This window comes from Mus caroli, unplaced genomic scaffold, assembly GCF_978045245.1.
Source record: "Mus caroli unplaced genomic scaffold, Mus_caroli_1 scaffold_1, whole genome shotgun sequence".
Classification (NCBI taxonomy): Eukaryota; Metazoa; Chordata; class Mammalia; order Rodentia; family Muridae; genus Mus; species Mus caroli.
In genome coordinates, this window is record NW_028227256.1 from 156,332,444 (window position 1) to 156,355,354 (window position 22,911).

A 22,911-nucleotide genomic window follows, 5' to 3' on the forward strand; every position below is an offset into this window, starting at 1 on the left:
TGGCTGCCTCTGTGTGCCACCTAACTTGGTGATGTCACAGACTGACCTCTTATTCTTACAAGACTATTTATTTGAAAAATGGCTTTACCCATCTGGGTCCACTTCCTCCAGACAATATGTGTAAATCAGGAGCCAGGAGACTCTTGGAAGTCATGATATGAGTAGATTTTCATTTCAAGGAATGATATCAGTAGGCACTGAAACAATCTGTAAAGACAGACCCTTACAAGACTTCTTTAAAAGCTCACTTCACTATTTTTTGCATAATACATTCTACTCTCTGTATTTTCTTCATTCCAGTGGGGTAAGGGAAGTTGAAAGTGTTACCTTTGACAGTAAAGCAATACTAGTGACCAAGTAGGTGACTTTCCCAATGTCATATAATAAGGAAGCCTTCAGATAAAGGTGGAGTAGAGGCTGAAGTTTGTAAGATACATCCCAACCCTGAGACAATGGGGTTTCCAGTGAAATTGGGTTTCTATATTCTCACCAGAATCAAGTAAGAGTTTCTTTGCAAATCTAGACTATCAGGCATTCTGAACCAAATCTTGAATTGGCCTAAGACAGTTTCTTACTTCGCTCCCTGGTTTCCATCTTTGTTTCTGTCCCCTTTGTTTCTGCAGTATTTGGGATCAAACTCAAAGTCTTCTGTATATCTATTATTGAACTAGATCTCTGAGTCTGGACTGTATATATTTTTTCAAATTTGTTCATGTTTTTTATATTTAACAAGGTTGGCAAACTCCTACCATTTCTTCTCCTTCCCATACTAGTAAAAGTAAGCTGCAAATACAGGGAAAATAGAGGGGGATCATCTACCTAATAAGCCTGCAACCATTCCATCTGGTCTCTACTGAGCATCCAGTTTTTTTGGCAAGGGTTGTTAGCCTGGTGATCTTGCTCTCTAATTCCTTACTTTGTAAAATGGCATCATGAGGAGCCAGGGTTAGGCTAAGGTTTGTATTTATTTTCTTTCTAACTTCTCCAGACAAATGACCACAATTTTCAAGTTGAGAGGTGCCTTTTTCCAATTTCCAGAGCTTGTGGTACCCACTGTTGAAAACCCAGCTGTGCCTTTTCTCCTCCTTACATCCCTGCCAGAAGTAAAGACCTTGTAATCAAAACTTGGCTGCATGTTTGATTGATGTTGCTTGAGGCACACACGAGTCTACCCCATTTTTCTATCACCACTGAAGTCTTGTCAAAATTCATATTTATGTTTCCTTGGAGAAAAATAAGAGTATGGTTTCTGGGTCCAAGAGAATTATCATGTCTTTGCCAACCAGGGGCATCTGGTGTCTACAGTGGGGAGTCCTTCATAAAAATAACATTGACAGAAAAAGATATTGAAGAGGGAAGAACTAGTCTTTTGTAGAAGAATACTTATAAGTATAATGTTATCCTCAAACCATATCTACATGATATGGACTATTTATTCCTTAGTTCTTGGTTTCCATATCTCTGCATGAACTTCCCCTCAGACATCCCCAGCACAGTGAATGACATCACCATCTACCTCATCACTCTGACTTGAAGCCCAGGAGACCTTGCAGATTACACTCTTTCAATCTTCCATTTTCCCCAATCCCATCTAGTCTCTCGCAATCCATCAGCAAGCTTAGTGACTTCCTCCTCGCGGGTATTCCTGGAGTTTGTCTCAGGATCTCAGTATCTCTGTAGCCACAAATTTACTTTTACAAAGCCACTCTCTTTTTTTCCATCTAGACGTTCCACTTCCCTGTACCCTTTCCTACCCAGCTAGCAAGTATTAAGTAGAGAAAATTTTCATAAAAATGAATAAATTGTATTGTAACATTTTCTTTGTAGAGCATTTTGTTTGTTGCAAAATAAATTATTTGAGTTCTTTAAAGCCCAAACTCTTCATATTAGTCTGCAAGGTCCTGTATTTCATGTCTCCATTTTCTTTTATACCATTCATGACCCCAGCCATGTTTTTAAGAGCACTTTATATACTCTGGGATAAGAATTGGAGGTGCAGAATAAGATCTTCCCTGTCATAGGGACTTGGGTGCCATTCCTCCTGCTTGTAATACTGTTCAATTGACTGTACCTATCTCTCTTTTCCTATCCATCAACACATTTTTATCACCAAGAGAACCATCTATCACCATTGCATCTAATTAAGAGATAGGATCCTTCTTGCCGTCACAGAGTGCATGCTCTGTAATTATCTTGACATTTTTTCCATTTATTGTGTTACTTGCCTCTTTACTCTTACCCGGGCCTTCATACCATATTTTCAGTAACAGGCATTGTTTCTGGTTCATATTAGGTATCAATAGATTTTTGTTCAGTGGATGTATAAGGACTTTGTGTTATCTCACAGGTCAAGGTACTGAGATGGCCTTGCACTAATGCCCTTAGTATAGTATGGTAGTACCTGTAGTCCTGCAAAGACACAGAAAAGAGAACTAATTCCTCACTTCTGTATTTGCTGCTGTCTTATGCCAAATAAAATGTGCAAGGGGGTGGGACAATCCCATTATTTCTTTTATACAGATAAATTACCTGGTGTATGGATTGGTTAAGTTTTAGCATGACACAGATTCAGTTTCTGAACAGAATTACATGGGCTAGATTCTCTCTTCAGAATATCCTGGGTCCTTACTACACAGAGCATGCTACCTAGAACAGCAGAATTAGAATTTGAATCTGAGAACATGTTAGTAATGAACCCAAAACTACATCCCAGACTGAGTCAATAAGAATCTAATTTTAAAAACAGAATCTAATTTAAAGTTTTCCAAGGTATTCCAATGCATTTTAAAATTGGAGCAGGGAAGATCTAGGCTACGTTAAGAGATCTTCCACCCCACCCCAAAGAGAACCATCAGCACTTCCAAACTCCACATCAGTTTTCATTTTAACAAACTGCAGGCCTGACTGCCCAAGCCAATATCCTAAAAGGGGAGTGGGCAGACTTCAGCTGTGACTAGCCATCAGCTAGTTGCTCTGTACTGTGTAACATCAGATGTCTGACCCAAACAAGAAATAGAATCAGCAGTATCATCCATTTAGATGAATTGGTTTTGGCAAGTGTTTCTTCTCTGAGTAAGAAACAAACAAAAGTGTTCCTTATAAAATATTCCCAGGTAAAGTGGAGCCTCTGTCAGTGTGAAGAACCGGTTAATGCATAGATGTATGTGAACTCTTTATTCTGTGTCAATGCCTGACTCCATGCTTCTATTTTTGGACACTCTACTTGTAACAGCTTAGGTCCTCAGGCTGGCCGGTACAGAAATACCCTCTCCCTAGACCTGACCTTCCCTGACTATGATCCCTTCTCTATCCTTTTCCACTAGACCATCCACAGCACTTCCAAATGTTAAGTTCAACAGTACTTACTTAATCTCTTTTGTTATATTGATGGCCATTCTTTTCTTCATCTGATGGAATTTTTCATATAGAATATACTTGGATTGCTTCCCAAAACCTGAGGTGTCTCATGCAATTTAAATCTAAATATACCTAATTACTACAGTTATTCAGCTTCTTAATATCTGTTCCCATTGGTATATATTTGAAAAGCTGTAAATCATGTTAAAATGCAAGGATTAACTGGACCAGAAGCAAGGAAACATTTAGTAGGAACCTCTGGTCTTTACCATTTTCCATCATCTAACTATATGTTCACTTTCACATCCTTTGGGCAATTTTAATACACACACACACACACACACACAATTTGTTGTATTGGGTTCCACAGCTTGGAAGACAAATATAAGTTCGGCAATAATATCAGTATATTAATTTACAGGAGGCCTATCTTATTCACTGTTTTATTGCTGTGGAGAGTTTTACCAAGACCAAGGCAACTCTTATACAAGGAAGAGTTAATTGGTAACTTGCCAACAGTTTCAGAGGCTTTGTCCATTATCATCACAGTAGGGAGACTGGGAGCTTGGAAGAAAGCAGACAGACACTGGAGCTCTGTCTGAGATCTTTACATTCTGTCTGGTCCTCAGGCAGAAAGGGGAGGAGATGGGAGGGGGGGCACAAAGACATAGAGAGAGAGACAGAGACAGATTGAGAGAGGCAGACAGACAGACGGACAGACAGACTGGGGTTTGTGTGGACTTCTGAAACTTCAAAACCCAACTCCTAGTGACACACTTCCTCCAAGTAGGCCATACCTACTAGTCCTTCTAATTTTCTCAAAGAGTTCCACTCCTTGGTGACTAAGCATTCAAATATTTGAGACTATGGGGCCATTCTAAGAGGAGCTACCAGGAGAAGTACTCAAGGAGTACTTTGAAGTGGGTTTGCTTGGTAGAGAAAGAAGGGTGCATAGGCTAAAGGAACATGCATGTAAGATCCCAGAGGTATTAAATGATAGGACTTATAACTACTAATTTACTAAATCATTATAATTCCCAACAACAACATACAAACATTTCTCCTTATACCCACAGATAAGTAGAGTCTTCACCTTTCATCAAGGAAAGTTCCTTTGCAACAGATGAGAGCCTCTATAGAAAACCACAACCAACCAAAATGAAGAACTGTAGTTTAAACTCCCATACCTAAGTCTAAGGGAACATTGCAAAAAAGGGAGCAGAGGGATAAAAGATTGTAAGAGCCAGAGGATCAGGAAAATTGCTGTAATTTTCTAGTAATATCAGAAGCTATATCCACAAGGGCTCACCAGTGTGATTGCTAAGTTGTGAGCTGGCCAAAAGGCATCAATGAAAATTCCGTGGATGGAGCCCATGAGGTGTCAACCCTACACAAAGAACTACAGGCAATGGGTGAAGGCAGGGATGGGAAAAATGATCCTCCCCAGGGAAGAACACATTGATGAATTGCCCAGTGCCAAATGGTAAGCCCTGAAACATACACAGGTAGCATTACAGAGCCTGAACAGGTTCTATTCCTGTGTGTGTGTGTGTGTGTGTGTGTGTGTGTGTGTGTGTGTATGCGCGTGTGCACGCGCGTGCACATGTGCATGTGTAACTGTACAGATATATAAACATTTTTTTCCCTTTTTCCTCCTGTAGTAGGGAGGAGTCACTTAATGGGCAGAGCCTGGAGAAAGTCTTACAGGACAAATTTTCTTTCAAAAAAGATTAGAAACTATATCTACAAAATTTTACCCAAACCCAGTAGCTTTATAGCCAGGTTTCTGTCAGCCCATCAGGCTCACTACAGACAGGGGTAACAAGAAGTACTCATGGGTATGTCAAGTATCTGCCCCCATCCTTGCCTGGGGCTAAACCGAATGAACCACTTTCTGCCACTGTTGCTACTTCAGAAAGTAAAGGGCTTTCTGCAGTTCCGTGCCTGGAAGCCATAGCAACAATAAGATCTGACCACACTAATGTGTAATCAGAGCATCTGGGCAGCATAGGCATCCCTTGATTGGAAAGTGCACAGAAAAGTCGATGCATGCCATGCTTCTGATGTATCATGCCTTGATATGGATGAGAAGAGAGGCACTGGTTAACCTTTTCTATGCCAGTGTTTGCCATGTAAAAAGCAAAAGTTGGACATTACAGTCACAGTGACCTTCAGGGCCTATTTAGTGGCTGCACTGGATGAGTATTTTCAGTAAGAACAACAGTATGGCTCAAAACAGAGGCTGTGGAACCACATGACTATTGTTAAAACTGCAGCTCGGGCTCTTAATAAGCCTCTGGCTTGACATAAATTACTTTACCTCCCTTGTTCTTGGTTTTCCTATTTGAAAAAAAAATGGAGATGAACACACATTCCTCACAAAATTATAAGAAATCATGTAACACAATGAATAGTATCGGCTCACTAGGCGGCAGAACAATTAGCAAGTCCTGATGACCTAAGTGTGTGTATATGTGTGGGGTATTAACATTGTTCTCAGTATTCTAGCCATACTTAATTCTTCATATTACTGACCCACCCAGAATCCCCCAGGGGACCATTCATGAATCAGTCTGCCCTGCCCTGACCCCATTGTTAAAGAACAAGGCAAGGTCACTACCAAAATGTTCATCCACCCAGCTAAAGTCAGAGTAAGTAGAGCCAGAAACAGTCAGGAGAAGCCAAGGGCAGATGAGAAATAACACTGGGGTATGAAGTTGCATGTTGCCGAAAGTCTTTTGACTTTATCCATTAAAAGTAACCATTGTTTATAGTTAATTTTTTATTAATAGAGAAATTGGCAGTTGATACAGAAGTAAAAATTTTACAGTAAAATGCTTGGTTGCTAAGGACTGAAGGTCACAAGGACATTTATGACTTCTGCAATCGTTGTTCTAAGTAAAGGCCTGGGCGCCAACTGCCAGCCCTGTAAAGCCCAGGCAGGAGTTGGCGTGTGCCCAGGTGTGTATTTGAGTGGCCAAAGCTTGACACAGAGGTTCAGTCACTTTGAAGCCAAAAGAAGCTGTAATAAATTAGCTTAAGGCTCACATGATACTACAATGGCAACAGAATTGAGGATTCCAAGGATAAACTTTGAATGTATTTACTATAAACACTAATTATAAAGCCAGACAGAGTCTTAATGGAAAGAAAACAAATTTCTATTTCTAACAGATGCGTGAGTGTACATAGAGATTACAGTGTTGTTCTTACAAGGGCAAGTTGCAGATAACACACACACACACACACACACACACACACATATTCAGTTATAACCAGTTGTGACCTATTCATGTGTGTACACAATGTTATGACATAGGGTTTATACACCAGATAGATGACTGCTTTTAAAAGTTATAAATCTAATATACTTAAGGAATTTTAATGTGGTATCACTTCACATTGGCAGCTTATTAGTCAACTCTTCCATTCCATCCCATAGTGGAATAAAATTAATTGAAACTCAAGCTATTGTTCAGAAAGATGTAGAGTCAAATAAAACTCAAGATAAGAGCTCCATGACATGCCCTAGTCCTTCCTCGAGGGCCAGACAGACATTACATCTATGCTAATTTTGAAGTCTCTATTGCTATTGTATTTCCACTTCTTTTCTCTGACATATTGGTTCATGGTCTACTTTCATGTCAGCTTGATGAAGTGGAATGATATGAAGCCTGAAGAGAAGGCTCTGGTTAAGGAAGGGAAGTGTATACTTTTAGTGCAACAAACTTTGTTTTGGTGTGTATTTATTTTAGAGAAAGGAAGATGTACCTTCCCTCCATCTGGCTACTGAAGAACTGTCTCTTGAATGACTATCCAAACTTTTTTGGTTTGTAGGCCATCTTTATGGGACGTAGAAACTGCAGAAGGAAGGGAATGGCCAGTGATAAAAGACTATATTTAAGGTTATTTCTTGTTAAAATATTGTAATCCCACTTAACACACCAGCAGGGTAGCTTACTCAGCAACAGTTACTGTGTTAAGAGAATTTGGGATGTAGGTGGTGTTGGTGATGACAACAATGAGGATAGGTGGGAGAAATAATGATGATAGTGAAGATGATCGTTGTGATAGTAGCAATAATGACAGTAATAATGGTGGTGGTCATGATAGTGAGAATAGTGTTAATGGTAATGGTGGTGATGATAGTGATGGTGGGGGTGATGTGGTGATGCTGGTAGTGATGATGGTGATAACGATGGTGGTGGTGGTGTAACGATGGTGATGATGTGGTGATGATGGTGCTGGTGGTGATGATGGTGGTGATGGTGGTGGTGATGATGGTGGTGGTGATGGTGATGTTAATGACAGTGGTGGTGATGGTGATGGTGGTAGTGGTGGTGGTGGTGGTGGTGGTGATGACAATTATAAATAACATAAGGAAGACATTACTGAACCAAGTCAATATAATCAGAAATTAAGTTCAGGTTTTTGAGACCTGACAGGGTTGGGGACGTCCTCCTGAAGATGGTAGGGAAGAGGAATGGGATAAGGAACTTTTGGAGGGCAGACCAGGAGAGGAATAACAACTGGACTGTAAAAATGATTAAAGAGAATAATAAAAAAAATCCTAGAACCCTGTTTTCAAATGAACCCTGTTTTCAAATGATCTAGTCCTGTGGATGAATACAAGCTTCATTTGTTTATTCAGACTAAGTTCTCTGGGAAGTACTGTAAGAGTATGCCAAGTATTTTCTACTAAATTCAAGTTGTATAGTATTTTTGTTTACAATAATCATTGAAGTTTTGGTGTAACAAATTATACATAACTTTTCTCAATGGTAGTATAGCAAAGCCTTAGCTCCTTCCATTTGTTTTGTTGACACAGAATATAAAACATAAACTTTTAGTATTAGAAATCACTTAGCAGTTTATTTTATAAATGCAGATAAAGAGCCAGAAAAATGAATTTTTTTTTGTTTTGCTCATGAACAAAAGTGTTATTAGCCCAGTGTGTAGCCTTGGATGCTAGGATAGTAATCTCAATGAGGTCATTTATTGGTGGAATGACCACAAGTAAAGCTCAATTTTAAGTCTGTTTCCTCATATAGTATAAGATATAATAGATAATAATATATAATATTATATAGTATATACACATACACTTATATGTATATACATGCACACATACATATATATCAATTCATTTACCACTATAATGAAAGATGTTGTACTAGTATTTCATTAATAATAAAATAAATTATTGCCACAAGAAATATATGGAGTAAGGTAGCCGAAGTTCTTAGCACTCACAGCATATAACAAGCAATCATTATCATCTCCATGGTTCTCATCCCAACAGTAAAAGAGTCCTCTGGGCTTAGGCTCTTTATTTCTCTGCCATCTCAAGCAGACTTTCTTTGTATATAGAAATGGGTCAAATACATACATGGTTTCTACCTTTCTGTGATGGTTTGTATATGCTTGGCCCAGGGAGTGGCACTATTAGGAGGTGTGGTCTTGTTGGAGTAGATGTGTCACTGTGGGCATAGGCTTAAGACTCTCATCCTAGATGCCTGGAAGTCTTCCACTAGTAGCCTTCATATAAAGATGTAGAACTCTTAGCTCGGCCTGAACCATGCCTGCCTAGATGCTGAGCTGCTCCTAACTTGATGGTAATGGACTGAACCTCTGAACCTGTAGGCCAGTCCAATTAAATGTTGTCCTTTATAAGACTTGCCTTGGTCATGGTGTCTGTTTATAGCAGTAAAATCCTAACTAAGACAGTCTTCCATGCTATTCCCACAAATCAGACTGGACAAAGGTGTTCACTATTCAACAGTAAACAATCACAATGTGAGGCCTACAGTTTCAATTTTCAGTTGTGTTCGTAACAGTGTGTGTGTGTGTGTGTGTGTGTGTGTGTGTGTGTGTGTGCGTGCATGCATGCACTTTGGGAAAGTTGATGTCATGAGAAATACAGAAGATGGCTATTTGCACCTCCTTTTAGAAGATCTGACTTCTATACTACCTTATGTATGATATTGTGATGAGTTATTTATAGGAAGGACTATCAGGTAAAGTTTTAAGCCCAGAATAATTTAGAATTAAATCAATTAGGACCCCTAATGAGGACATCCTAACCTTCATACATAAGGATAACATGTAATGAGAAAAAAGCAGCCATGGGAATAAAAGATAATGGAGAATATAATGTGGTCTTTTAATAAAATATAAGTCAGACACATTTGTTTTAGCTTCCTTAGAAGTCAGGTTAATGATATCTGAAAGCAGTGATAAATGGTGGTATGTATGGGGAAGAAATAGCAGACAAAGAAGAAAAGAGGTTAAATTATGTGGATTATCCACTGTGAAATTCACAAATGAACTTGGGGAGCTTTTCAAAGTGCAGTTCCTGCATCACACTCCCCAAGTGCCTTGACTTACTGTGGAGGCAAATCTTACAAAACCCACTGTAAATATTATAGGTCAAAAGTCATATGCCACACTTGGTGGGAGCTTGGTTAACTGACTAGAGAATAAAGAACACTGAAGATTCCTAAGTGCTAGGAAGGCCACAAGATCCACCCGCACCACAGGGCAGATGAATAATCTGGGGTGTAGATGGGATACTCCAGTGGCTATATCCCTAGGTATCTGGCCTGTGGCATCCTTATAGATATTGAAGTAAGAGCTTGTAATGGCAGGTACAGGTCTGGGAATCATAACACACGATCACAATAAAGGCCATGAACTGAAAAAGCTTTAACCCTAACTACTGTTCAGATCAAGAAGGAAAAGAGAGGACCAGAGAGACAGCTGAGTGATTAAGAGCACTTGCTGTTCTTGCAGAGGACCCATTGGTTCCTTGCACCCATATTGGATGATTCATGGTCTACTGTAATCTGTTCTGATATCCATACCTGTGGGTAACAGCATGCAAGTAGCATACATAAACTCATGCAGCCTCTCACACATACACATAAATGAAAGTAAATAAATCTTTTTTTAAACATAAAGTCAATATATAAATAAAATTAAATATAAATAATTTATATTTATATGTACAATATCATCAAAAATACTTAAGAATAAATTTAACAAGAGATAAAAGTCTTATGTACAGTAAACCACAAAATGTTAATAAAAGAAGACACCCAAAACTGAGAGAGAGAGAGAGAGAGAGAGAAAGAAACTCAGAGAAAAATGGCCATTGTTGAATCAGGTGGAGAGAAGAAAGCTGGGAACAGAAATTGAAAAGAGACAGGGAGGAAGAAGAAAAACTGGGGCAGGAGGTCAATAAAGTTAAAAAGGAAGGGCTTTAGGATGCAGGGTGTGGCTATCATGCCCTAATAATGCTGAACATGTCTGACCATTTGAAGTGTTTAATGTTTTTTCATTTGTTGTTTTATTTTTATTTTTAATTTAATTAATTTATTTTTGCCTTTCTGTTTTATTTTGCTTTGCTTTTTGTAGAACTAATGTAATGTAGTTCAGGCTGCCCTTGAACTTGTTATGTACCTAAGGATGGCTTTGAACTCCTAATCATCTGGCCTATACCTCTTAAGTGCTGGGAATTTGAGGGCTGTGGTACTATCAATGGCTTTTGTCTCTGTCTTTGAGGTGTCACTGCCTGGGTCTGGTGCTTGAGTCTTTCTTTATTATTAACCTAGAGTGTAGCATAGAGCAGGCAGAACGGGGCAAAATACAACAGGGAGCTCAGAAGCTAGTTAGAACTCAGGCTTAATTTCTCTTGCAACAACAAAATTTCCTTCTTTCAAAAAGGAAGGGACAGCCAAGCATGCTAGCAAACACCCATTAACCCAGCACTGAGGAGACTGAGACAGGAGAATTGCTCTGAATTCAATACTAACTAGCCTAGACTACAAAGTAAGACCCAGTTTTAAAAACCCAAAATCAATCAATCAATTAATCAATCAATCAATAAGAAGCAGCACCTAGCATAGTATATGGTTTGAGCTTTATAACTTACAGAATACTTTCAGTTCATTGTCCAACTTCCAAAACCCAAACAATTCCATAGAAATGATTATTCCTCTTCCCGTTGTGAATATTGTGAATATAAAACTTAAGGCATGTGGATATACTGGATTGTCTATTACCACGCAAATCAGTTGCAAACCCGAACCCTGAAGCAGCTGTGCTTCCTCCTAACATACACACACACACACACACACACACACACACACACACACACACACACACTGCTTCATACAACTACAAAGCACCCTGTGCTTATTTTCTTGTGATTGCCTTCCTTGCCTATTTTTCTGTTTCTTCTCTATTGAAGTGTGTGTCCTAAGAAGAAGGGCCCCATCTATCCGGCTTTGGGCTTTTTCCACACACGTAAAACAAGATGGGCATAGTTCACTGGGTAAAAATAAGTAGCAAGTGAAAACGATTTACACTCAATTCGCCTACTTCTGATTACCGATCCTTCGACTGCTATATAAACAGGTGAAAACAAACATTTCATCGGTTTACGCAGCAGGGTAAATAATTTAATCTCAACTGAGCACGGTGCTTGCAAATGTAAATGTTTAAGACCCAATTGATGGTGACATTCTGATGCAATCGTCCAGATTCCCAGCCAGAAGAACTGCATCCACAAATGGCTCTCAAGTGCCCCATCCCATCCCAGAGACAGGCATGTAGGGCAGAAACAGACAACCCAGAATCCCCTGTGCAAGCCTGGTTTTCCCAGCCTAAAGCTTAGCTATGAGCTCAGAGAACTGGTTGTCACCTCTCCACTCATAACTCTCCCATGCTCAAATGTTCTGTTCTTTTTCCTTCACCCCACATGTCAGTCATCTCTTCCCCCTTAGCTCTTCCCCAAGTAGGGTGCCCCGCTGCCACTCCCACCACTCCGTTTGCTGTACAAAGTTCATGGAAGAAAGGCAGAAGGACAAGAATAGCCATGGTGATGGCTAAAGATGTTGCGTTCTGCTTTAAAAGAGCTCAAGTCACGTTTAACTTATCCAAGAAGCTCCTTCATCAGCTCTCTCATTTTTGAGTCAGGAAAACTGAGGCAGAGAAAGAAACCTTCTACACATTCACTATGTATGTAATAAGCACACTGGGGCTCAGCCAGGCACAACTCCATAAGCCTCAGATTTGAATTATAGTAATGAGATTCTGTTGACATTGAGCTGGACTCAGATGATCTAAACACTCTATTTAGGAGGCTCCTCATTAAGGAAAATGACAATCAAATCAGTATGCCATCCACCCACCCACCACTTACATAAGACTATGTACCTCTCATGGGAGACAATGACTTTATAGGAACCACCTGAACTCCTGTCTGTCATGAACAGAAAGTCAGTCTGTGGAGGTATAGAGAAGTTATAAAGAAACACGCACACAGTAAGCCAAGGGGTTCCCAGAAAGACATGATCTACAACTTGTCTATGAGGGAACAGGTTCACCGTACGAGGCAAGGAAACCATGGGACCGAATACAGGAACACTCACTTCTTGCCTTGACTTCCTGAAGTCTCCTTCACATAGTAGCCTGGTTTGCATTCATATTTGCAGATGGTGCCCACATCATGGTTGCCTTCCAGGAAATGTGGCAGGAGCAGATTGGCGTTGGGAATAACTGGAGGCGCTTCACATTCCAACTTGCAGTAGACTTCAGGGAGAGACCAGAGTCCATCTTCAAGACATGTCAGCCATGGGTTCAGTCCTGACTCCAGAAAAGAGAATTACATGGTGCTCAGAACAGCGAGCTCGTGAATACAGCACAAGGAACCAAAAACTATGCCTATACTGGCTCTCTTTAAGTCCCCTTATTCTTTGTTGAGTAGTGTCTCTAAAATCTCCCACCTATGTGGATCCTTTAAGTACTTACTCTACAGTTCTCAATGAGGTCTCACACACCATAGAATCACATAAAGATTTCCTAGACTCTGTGGAAGAAGAGCTACTAATAACATGATTGCCTCCCTTCCCATATACAAGTGGCAAATATATAGCAATATTAGTAATGTGGGTGGCATTAAAGTAATCACCGTTTGTATTTTAATGGTGATTGTATATGAGGCACTATTCTAAGTGTTCTACGTAGATGTGATGGTTTGTATATGCTTGTTCCAGGGAGTGGTACTATTAGGAGATGTGGTCTTGTTGGAGTAGGTGTATCACTGTGGGTATAGGCTTCAAAACCCTTGTCCTAGCTGCCTAGAAGCCACTATTGTGCCAGCAGCCTTCAGAGGAAGATGAAGAACTCTCAGCAACTTCTGCACTGTGCTTGCCTAGGTACTGCCTTGATGATAATGGACTGAACCTCTGAACCTGTAAGCCAGCCTTAATTAAATGTTATCTTTGTAAGAGTAACCTTGATCATGCTGTCTGTTCACAGCATAAAACCCTAAGACAGTGGGTGAACATATATAAATCCCAAACAGCAAACAACCCTTTCCGGTTCTCTCCTATGAGACAGATAAGGAAATGGGATTTCCTCTTCCTTCCAAAAGCAGAGTCTGAGACTGAGATAGGTAGTTTGAATATAGAGTTCTGAACTTCAATACCACACCATATGATTCTCTATAATTTGGTTTATTCCTATACAAACCAGGGCTGCTGGCATTAGGATCACTAGCCTGCCAACCTACTACAGCACATCTCAGAGTTAGACTGAGGAATCTGCATGTGCCATGGCTCATTGTGTGACACACGGAAGGCTGAGAAGTGTAGCTGAAGAGCGAGGTGTGGTGGTCAGTTAGAGCCTGGTCCAGCACCTTTCCATCTCAAGTACACACACAGGCAGGGATACATTGTGTAACTGTGTTCTCCTTATCTACAAACTGAAACAAAGCACACCTAATGCAGAAAGTCTCTGGGTATTAAAAGTTAATAACATGAACCTCAGTTGTTAATATCAGGACAATTATGCTGCTTGCTTTTATTCTGAGAATGTATAGAAACAAAGAATGAAGACTAAGTTTCATTCATTATTAATGACTCCCTAATGCCGGGCATCTCTATACATGATCAGGAACAAAGACTGGTGATATCTGAGGAGATTTTGTAATGGTAGAAGAGAGATCAGAGAACAGCAAGTTTGAAGTACATATGGGTAAAGAAAAAAGTTCAAAGGTACCCACCCCACCCTAAGAGTGAGGGATGATGGGAGCTCACATTTGGTTCCCAGGTTGGCCAGACAGTACCTTGGAGCTTAGCTGGTGGGATGCACGAGATGGAACATTGTTTCAGAAAGTCTGTACCCTCCAAGCAGGAGAAGTTTGCATAATTCACCAAGGAGGAGTCTGGGACACCACAGTCAAGACGCTTGCAGTTCACAATCTTGTCCCAGTGGCCAGAGGAACAAGTAAGGAGAATCTCTTTCTAGAAACAGAGAAATTACTTATGTCAAAGTCACATATAATGGCTATTGGAATCATTTACTGACTTTGAAAGAGTCCTGGGGGTCATTTGCCCCTTTGCCCCTTCCTGTGACTCACTGGCTTGGCCCAGCTTCAGAGGGACACCCTTAGAAGGAACCTGTTTGTACTAGGAATTCTAAGGCACTGTTCTCCCAAGCCATGTCTCAGTTTGTCCTTTCCTTGTTCTGACTCAACTATTTTCAAACTCTGTCCTACCTGGTCTGGGCCCAGAATCTCAAGCCTCCTATTGGTGCTTGAATATCTGCTTTGGGACCTGGGGACAGACTGGAAAGGACAAGAGATAAGGATCCCATTCTCCCTGTCTCTACTGAAGTGATGGCTACTGATCGATTTATCCCATGACTATTCTTCTCTTGTTCTGCTCTTCTACCGCATGGGATCTGTGCTCCATGGAGCCAACCTTCCAGACTTAAGAGGGATAACAGACCCCTATCACATTGGGCTATTGCACATTGCTAGGCACTTCCTTATACCCTGCCAAAATCTTTTAAAGAACTCTGTTTATAAACAGTCAAATTACTTACTTTGGAGCAAGGTGCCATGAATTCAACACTAGACTGGGTTAGAGATGTTGAGATCCTCTCAAAAGTCCAAAGCAAAATAAATAAGACATAGCACAAAGCATAGCATATATATTGAATTACATAACTGATAAAATACTTTCAGTACATTGTCTAACTTTCCCACTCAAAACAATCCTTTCCATTGGGGATGCAAACACTAAGACACATGGCTGTTGACTACCTTGCTTACTACCATGCAAATAAGTTACATTCCATCTATTTCTTATGGACACTCTTATTAATAAAAATACTGATAACACTACTAAGAGTAATTACTTCTGTCTAGAATAGTAAAAGGTATCTAAGAGAGTTAATACACATAAGGCACTGCTATCTATGGGATACGGAGTGAGTCTGGCCATGTTCCCAAACTTGTCATTTCAGTGGGCAGGCCTACAGCTCACTGACAACACATAAATGAGAAGACATATATGGAGTACCCCAAAGGACCTGGTCCTCCACTAAACATGATGTCTTCCAGGGGCTAAATGTCTATGACAGAACAAAATCACTGAAACTGTGGCTAAGAAAACAATAGGAAAAAGGCAAGAAGGCAAATAGAGAGTTGGCAGATAGTAACATATTTTAGTCTAGTCTAAAATAATCTTTACAGCATTCTATAAAGATTAGAGATGGCAACATAAAGAATACAAATTAGAAATAAGAGAAGTCAAAAAACATTCTAGAAGAAAGCAATAGTCCTAAAAACATCAAAACCTATGATATGGTATTGTATGAGAATGGAGGGCAGCACAGAAGGATGCTGTAAGAAGAACTTCCACCCTCAGGCAGAAGGAAATGGACTCAGGCGCTGGACTTGAAAGATCATCAGGACTTTTGTGCAGCTCAGGGGAGGTGGGAGAAGAAGGCATCTGGCCAGGTATGAAATGAGCAGGCACTTAGTGACTGTGAAAGTCATGGCTTATTTGGGGGAAAAACAAGTATCTGGCAGTGGGGCTAAAGATCAAAGATGGACAGAAGAGTTTCTGTGGTCAAACTGCAGTCATCCCATCAGGAGACCACACTAGTACCCCAGCCAAGGGTCCAATGACTGCTGAAGCACCTCTCACCTCTGACGCTACATGTTGGCTCAGTGTTTTCCTTTGCTTCCCAGTGTGTCCCTGTTGCCAACCAGAAGGAGTCAAGTCAAAGCCACACACATTTTTCTATTTAGCTTCAGTTCTCATGTCAACAGAAAGCAAATATCCCCACTGTCTTGTGATCATGAGCCGGGATTGTACAATTTCCTGCATGAGGCCAGTGTCAGGTGACAGTGACTGGTCAGCTGGAGGGCGCCATTGCTTCCTTCATCATGAGTTTGACAAGTGTGAGCTCCCATCTTTCTTCCAACCAGGTTCCTCTCATACTTAGCACAGTGGGGAGGCCTGGTTCAAACTGCAGCAGACCTCTAATCATTAAAAGACTGTCTAAACTCCATGCGTGATGTCTGACCTTTGCTTGTGACTTTTTTGAGGGTATTTCCTATTTTTTTTTTACATGTTCAACTTTAATGCATGACAAATACAGCCTTTCTTCTCTGATCTTAATATACCATACACATGTATTTAATCCGTAACTTGTTGAATTATTTCTACTTTGTTTTCAGCATGATGTACCTTTGCCTTGGTTAAGACCAAGTGATAGAAGACCTTTCTAGATCAAGAATTTGCTGCCTCAAGCTTCATTAAAACTGTTTTTCGACTAGGTGATTTCACTATCTTTAAATTCTGACTAAATCTAAGCAAGTGAAATCCCTCTAAGGGTTCACAAACTGTTAAGAAATCAATTGGCACAAAACTGAAACATTTCCATTTCTCAAGCCATGACCAGCAATGGTGTGCCTATTCTCCTCCCATGACCAGCAATGGTGTGCCTGGTCTCCTCCCATGACCATGAATATTTCAGGCTTTTTCCTCAAGCATAATTGCAGTTTACCTAGCATATACATCCACTGTCTCATAATGTGACCCTGCTTTCCAAAGGTTTGTTTGTGTTGGAACTCCCCCCCCCCCGTGAGTATTTCAGCTTTCTCAAGGCGAGATGGGAAACCAAGCCTTTAATTAGGCTTAATTGTTCTTAATATAAGAATCTTACTAAAGAGGGCACCAATGCCCATCATTCTACTAGAAGCTTTTAAAGAATGTTCATCAACCACTGTAATAACACAAGTTCAATATGTCTCTTTGGAATATGTACAAATGTAAAAACAATATAAAAAGATTATTTTCTTTTGTTTGTTCTTACTATTATACACCGGAAAGATAATGGAGACAAACATTTTGCCTAGCTCTGCCTCTCGAATCATGTGCTTTGCTAGTGTATTTTGCTACACTGGGCCACCCCCAAATCCTGAAAATGGTGTAGTTGAAATTCGGGTTGAGATATGTAAAAATGGAGAAAACTTATTACCATGATACAACCCCTGCCTCAGTTATGGCTTTAATGTTTTGGGGTACGATTTGGTTACATTTCTCCAATAATCTTGAAAGTAGGTTAGGAGAGCACAAGGCTTACAATGAACCTCAGGGAAGCTGACAGTAATCTAATTTGCTGTGACTTATGACCAAGTCTACCTTGAGACATTCACATCTATAAAAAAAGACATGTTGAGGGTACCTTGAATAAGAACTCATATCTACTGCCCATACAGTGAGTGAATTAACAACTAAGGGAGTCAGAGTTCCACATGACTGGACATCTTACACTTCTGTACCACCATACTTCCTATTGCTCTCACAGAGATCATGGTTTTCATTCTCAAAGATTTAAGAACACCAGCCCTTCCCACTCTAGACAGAGAGAAGAGGATAGATAGATTCCTGCCTCAGGAACTCCTTCCTTCTGGTCATCTGCTTCCAACTTACCTGCATGTTCCTCAGGTACTGCTCACTGCTGGTCTGAAGGACATACCCCCTTTGACAAGTGATAGCACACTCCATGTGACCTGGACTACTGGAGGTACAATTCACCATGTCCGTATGATCGAGTAGCAATGGCACACATCTTCCCTGTTCTCCACAAGGTCGTTGAGCACAGCTGAGGATGACAGAAACAAAAGCATCTTAGGATAAGTTAAAACAGCAGCAATACACATTTTTGAAAAATACACCTAAATTGTAGAAAGATTTTCTACATAGCCTAAATGGAATTCATCACTTTGTTCTGTCTCACTGAGAACTATGAGGCATGGTAAAATTAAACCGTGACAGCTGACTTTCTGTGGCCTTCCAGGAATGTCAATGATGATCGGATGAGGTAAAATGAGTTCTTGGTGTTCTAGACAATCTCTGAAACCAATAGGCCAAGGAATGATGCTTGAAACATTAAGCAACAATATTTCTATGTCCCAATCAATTGAAAAAGACTCAAGACTAATCTCCAGGATAGAACCTGGAGATCCCCAATTTCATCAGGCATTGGCTTTTTAGATGACTGATCACGAAAAAGTCCTAGGAAGAAGGTGAGTATCAGAGATCATAGACTGATTGACATGAAAACATTCCAATTACTGGTACATATCACTAAAAAGTAGCACAAGCTAAGAAAACCTGACAGTGTGAATTGAATCCACATCACATGTTTGACATTGTGCCTGAGACTTCCAAAGATATCTCCCTAGTAGAGAATTGCTTCTTGGAGCAGTAGGACCAGTCATAAGTAGCCCGAGAGATACACAGACTCTCCAAGGTTCAAGGGATTCAGCCTTGACTATAACAGCAGCAGCAATGCTACAGAGAACAAGGCAAGAAGAGTGTAGCTCCACTGCAGTGGAAACACAGAGTTTAACTCAAGCACTAGCATCAGACTTCAGTCCCGGCTTCACCATCTGGTACTTGCACCACATAGAGAGTTATTCACACCCTAATGTTTCAGATTCTTCCCTCAGTGGAGAAGATTTATAGGGTACACATCTTACAAGATTGAGACTGTTCCAAGGTTAGCCCCTTTGCTGTCCTGCTAACAAAGGTCCAACCCTATCTCAATATGTTTCCCATTAGACCCCATTCCTTTTTATTTCTCTCACTTCCACACTTTTCTTGAGTTTAATGAGATTTCTAAAAGGAAGGCCTTCCTTCTCCAAGAAGTAACCCTTCCACACCTACTTTCTTCAAATCTCTTAGTAGAAGTATAAAAAATAAGTTCTTTCTAATAATCAATTTATTTGATTTTATTATATACACATTTTCTTGTTCTTTAATCACTTAATTCATTTACTCATCCATTTACCCACAAGGCAATTATCATTTGACTGTGTCAATCTCACAGCTGGAGTATGAGCTTCTTGAAGAGAAATACTTCTTGTCCTATTTTAAATCACCATATACTTGGCTATAGTAGATACAAAAAAATCTTGGTTAATTAAATTTATTCCTATTTTAGATACCAAAGCTAGTAAATGGAAAATGTGTTAAATCCCATGAAAGATAATTATCCAACAATAATTCAACCATTCTACCCCAATCATTCATTCACTACTAAACACAAAATGTTACAGGCCCAGATTCCTTACCATAACGGATACCATGTTAGAGGAACCATCTGACCAGCATATAGATCTCAATACCTTCTAAAATAGGAACAAAGACCTAATCCATTAAAGACCTAGTTTATAGAATCAGGATCCAGGAACGTCCCTAGATGTACTAACCTTAATTTTTGGCTTCTGAGGTTTTGCTTCCCACTAAGTGTTCTTGCTAACAAAAGTGTGTCAACCAGGGTGTGGTTTTTGTGCATAAAAGTGAGATAATGTTAAGGCTCAGCATTGCATGATTTGAGCAAATTCTCCATGCAGCTACCAGCAGGCAATACAGATCTTCTATTTGACTTTAGCATTATCCATTTGTATGGGTTATCACACAATAAAAGGACATATTCTTTGACATTGGGCTAGTATTGGTGGTATGATTGGTGGTATAGCGAAGACTGTGCCCTTAAGGAACTCACTCTAATGAGAGAGTCTAATATAATAACATATTTTCTTACCCTTGCTCTCCTTGTCAGTGATGAGAATCACTAGAGAACATAGCTATCAGTCATCATCAATGATGTACTCTGCTTGCCCTTGGTTTGTATTAGTTGTCAATGACTTTATCAGACAATTGAACAACAGTATAAGAAAGTAGAAAATAAAATGTCATCAAATATGTATATAGGTCCTACCCTAATTGAAAATTGGTTTAAAAAGCAGTAGCCCCTATAGAGGTAGATTTGATCTGACTGTGATAAATGACTACCCCTGATGCATGGGTTAAACACTATTCTAGTGACTTTCTCATTTCTTCTATGCATGCCTGAGAAGTAGAGGGTGGAAGAAGTAAAAATACATGATGTGAAGGGATCTTTTTGTTGTTTTATACCATAGCTATTACCTATGATAATATCACATCCATGCATCCCAGTGAAAGAAGAAGAAAAATAAGCTGAGGAAAGGGGATTGTTAATGAATAAGTGTGAACTCCCCAAATCCAATGCTGACCAGAAGGTATGCAATATAAAGAAGGAGGCTGTCTCTGAGTGATATTTAACATCTGGATAAGAGAGTCAAAACATGACTATCTTTGGGATGAGATCAGAATACTTCCTTCACAGCGCCAAAGAACTACGAATCTATAAGTGCTACATATTACTCATTATCAAACCACTGTATCTCCTTTAGCATATTGAGCAGGAAGGGGTAGAAAAGGGTCATTAACTCTCTGATTTACTTCAAGTGATTGCCAAGGAGCATGCAGGAAAGATCACATGCTATTTATGGTGATTCGATCTGATGAATCTACACCATGATGAAGACCAAGCAAATGCTGCGACAGGATGGAAAGTGAGCACTGTGCAGGAGCCTACTTCCATCAATATGGCTAGGACCACATTAGTTGCCAGTATTATGGGCATCTATCTAGCATGAGGAGTGAGTGCATCCAGCATTGGCAGCAGAGTGGAACTGGGGAAAAATGTAAAAATTTTATGAAGTAAGACCATGACCAGAGACAGACAGACAGAGACAGAGACAGAGATAGAGATAGAGACAGAGATAGACACAGACAGAGACAAAGACACAGACAGAGACAGACACAGACAGAGAATGAAAACCCAAACATGTTTATAAAGTGAGAAATGGTTTTTGCGGCAGCTGCTGCAAATTCTTTCACTAGCTTATATTTCCATTTACTTCCTTTTAAAGGAATTTGTTTTATGAGGACGGTGTTTGTCAGGTCGTTAGCTTCTGATGGCATCTGGTACCAATTGTGGACTTCTCTCCTTGTACCCCAGTCCCAAACCCTCTTTGGTGTTTCTCTTCCACTACAAACATTGCCTCCTGAGCAAGTTTGTTGTGTTCTATGTTCTTTCACCTTGTCACCCTCTCTTCTTTCCCAGTGAGACCCAGTCCAAGCAGCAGGAAGACAATGCTAATGACATGAATAGTTCTTCTTAGACATTCTCCAAAGGTCTCTTCTGTTCATCTCTGGAGAAGGTTAATGAAGGTGGCAAAAAGGATGCTTTGCAATGTAGAGTGGGAGGGGAAGAGAAGCTATTTATCTTGGTTTGGCATACAAGGAAACTAAAGCTGTTTGGAGACTGGCTAGAGGCCACACTTGGAGTCAGAGGAAAATCTTCATCTCCCAAGCCTCCCTCCTAGGCCAGCTTAGACCACTAGGCCCAGGGATGAGGCTGATTTCCTGCTGTTTTCTGCCCAAGTCAGGAAAGAGCAGCATTGGCTGCATGAACCAAAGGGTTCCTTACCAGAAAGGGATCCATAGAATATGTATTCGTTCATTCAAGAACTGAACAGTATTCTTTCAAATGGTGGAAAATCAAGGAGGCAGTGTTTGTCCAGGTGCTGTCTGTGAAATAGCCTAAGTGTGCCCCCTTTGGTAATGTCTTTCTCTTCCCCCTCCTTTGTGTCTCTACCTCAGGCAGGGATCTGAGGAGATCAGTCAAAGGTGACTCACAGAGTTATAGTCAAAGGGTTACATTTTTCATGACTGAATTTCAAGTCACTGAGTTCTTAGAAATCACAGCATGGACCCTGCCACCTACCCAGCATTCTGCTTTATTATTTTGTCTCTCTATTTCATGAGAAGCCTCTATCGTCTTTCTCTTGCTTCTCATTCCAAAACCCATTATGTCAAAGGGATTTAAATTGAAGCACTGAAGTCAGGAATTCCTATTAACCAATTCAACTCCAGGCTATCATCTTCTTGTATGGAATTAACTCCAAAGCCCTCCACAGTCATTCCTAACAATCTCCTACTCTATGTTTTCTCCTCAGGTAACTGGATATGCAAATGATGTCCAGAGGTGAGAAACCCCTGCTACCAAGATTCCATTAAAGATTGGTCCTCCACTCTGAGGTAGACTCTCAATTAGAACTGTGTCGCAGACTCATTTAAATAGCTTTTAAAACATGTATATTTTTAGCCCTTATCACCAAAAGGATTTTTATTCTACCAGTGGTATGATGTAAGAGTTTGTAATACTTTTAAGTTTCAAACAGTTATTGTTTTGATTTCTGAGCCTAGGGCTCACTTTGTCACCCATACTGGACTTGGCTTCACATCCTTATGATTCTCCTGCCCCTTCATCTCCATGCTGACATTACAAGCATATGCCACCAGGAGCACCTGG

General features: G+C 40.1%; 1 protein-coding gene across 1 annotated transcript in view; it reads right to left on the reverse strand.

Annotated features, from left to right (window-relative positions):
* Positions 1 to 22,911, reverse strand: part of Pappa2 (pappalysin 2) — a 236,401-nt gene that overhangs the window by 58,448 nt on the left and 155,042 nt on the right. Inside the window, exons 14-16 of the mRNA XM_021175322.3 lie at positions 18,153 to 18,324; positions 14,489 to 14,666; positions 12,792 to 13,005 (exon numbers count right to left, since the gene is read on the reverse strand). Coding sequence (XP_021030981.1) covers positions 12,792 to 13,005; positions 14,489 to 14,666; positions 18,153 to 18,324 — 564 coding nt within the window. The remainder of the gene's footprint in view (positions 1 to 12,791; positions 13,006 to 14,488; positions 14,667 to 18,152; positions 18,325 to 22,911) is intronic.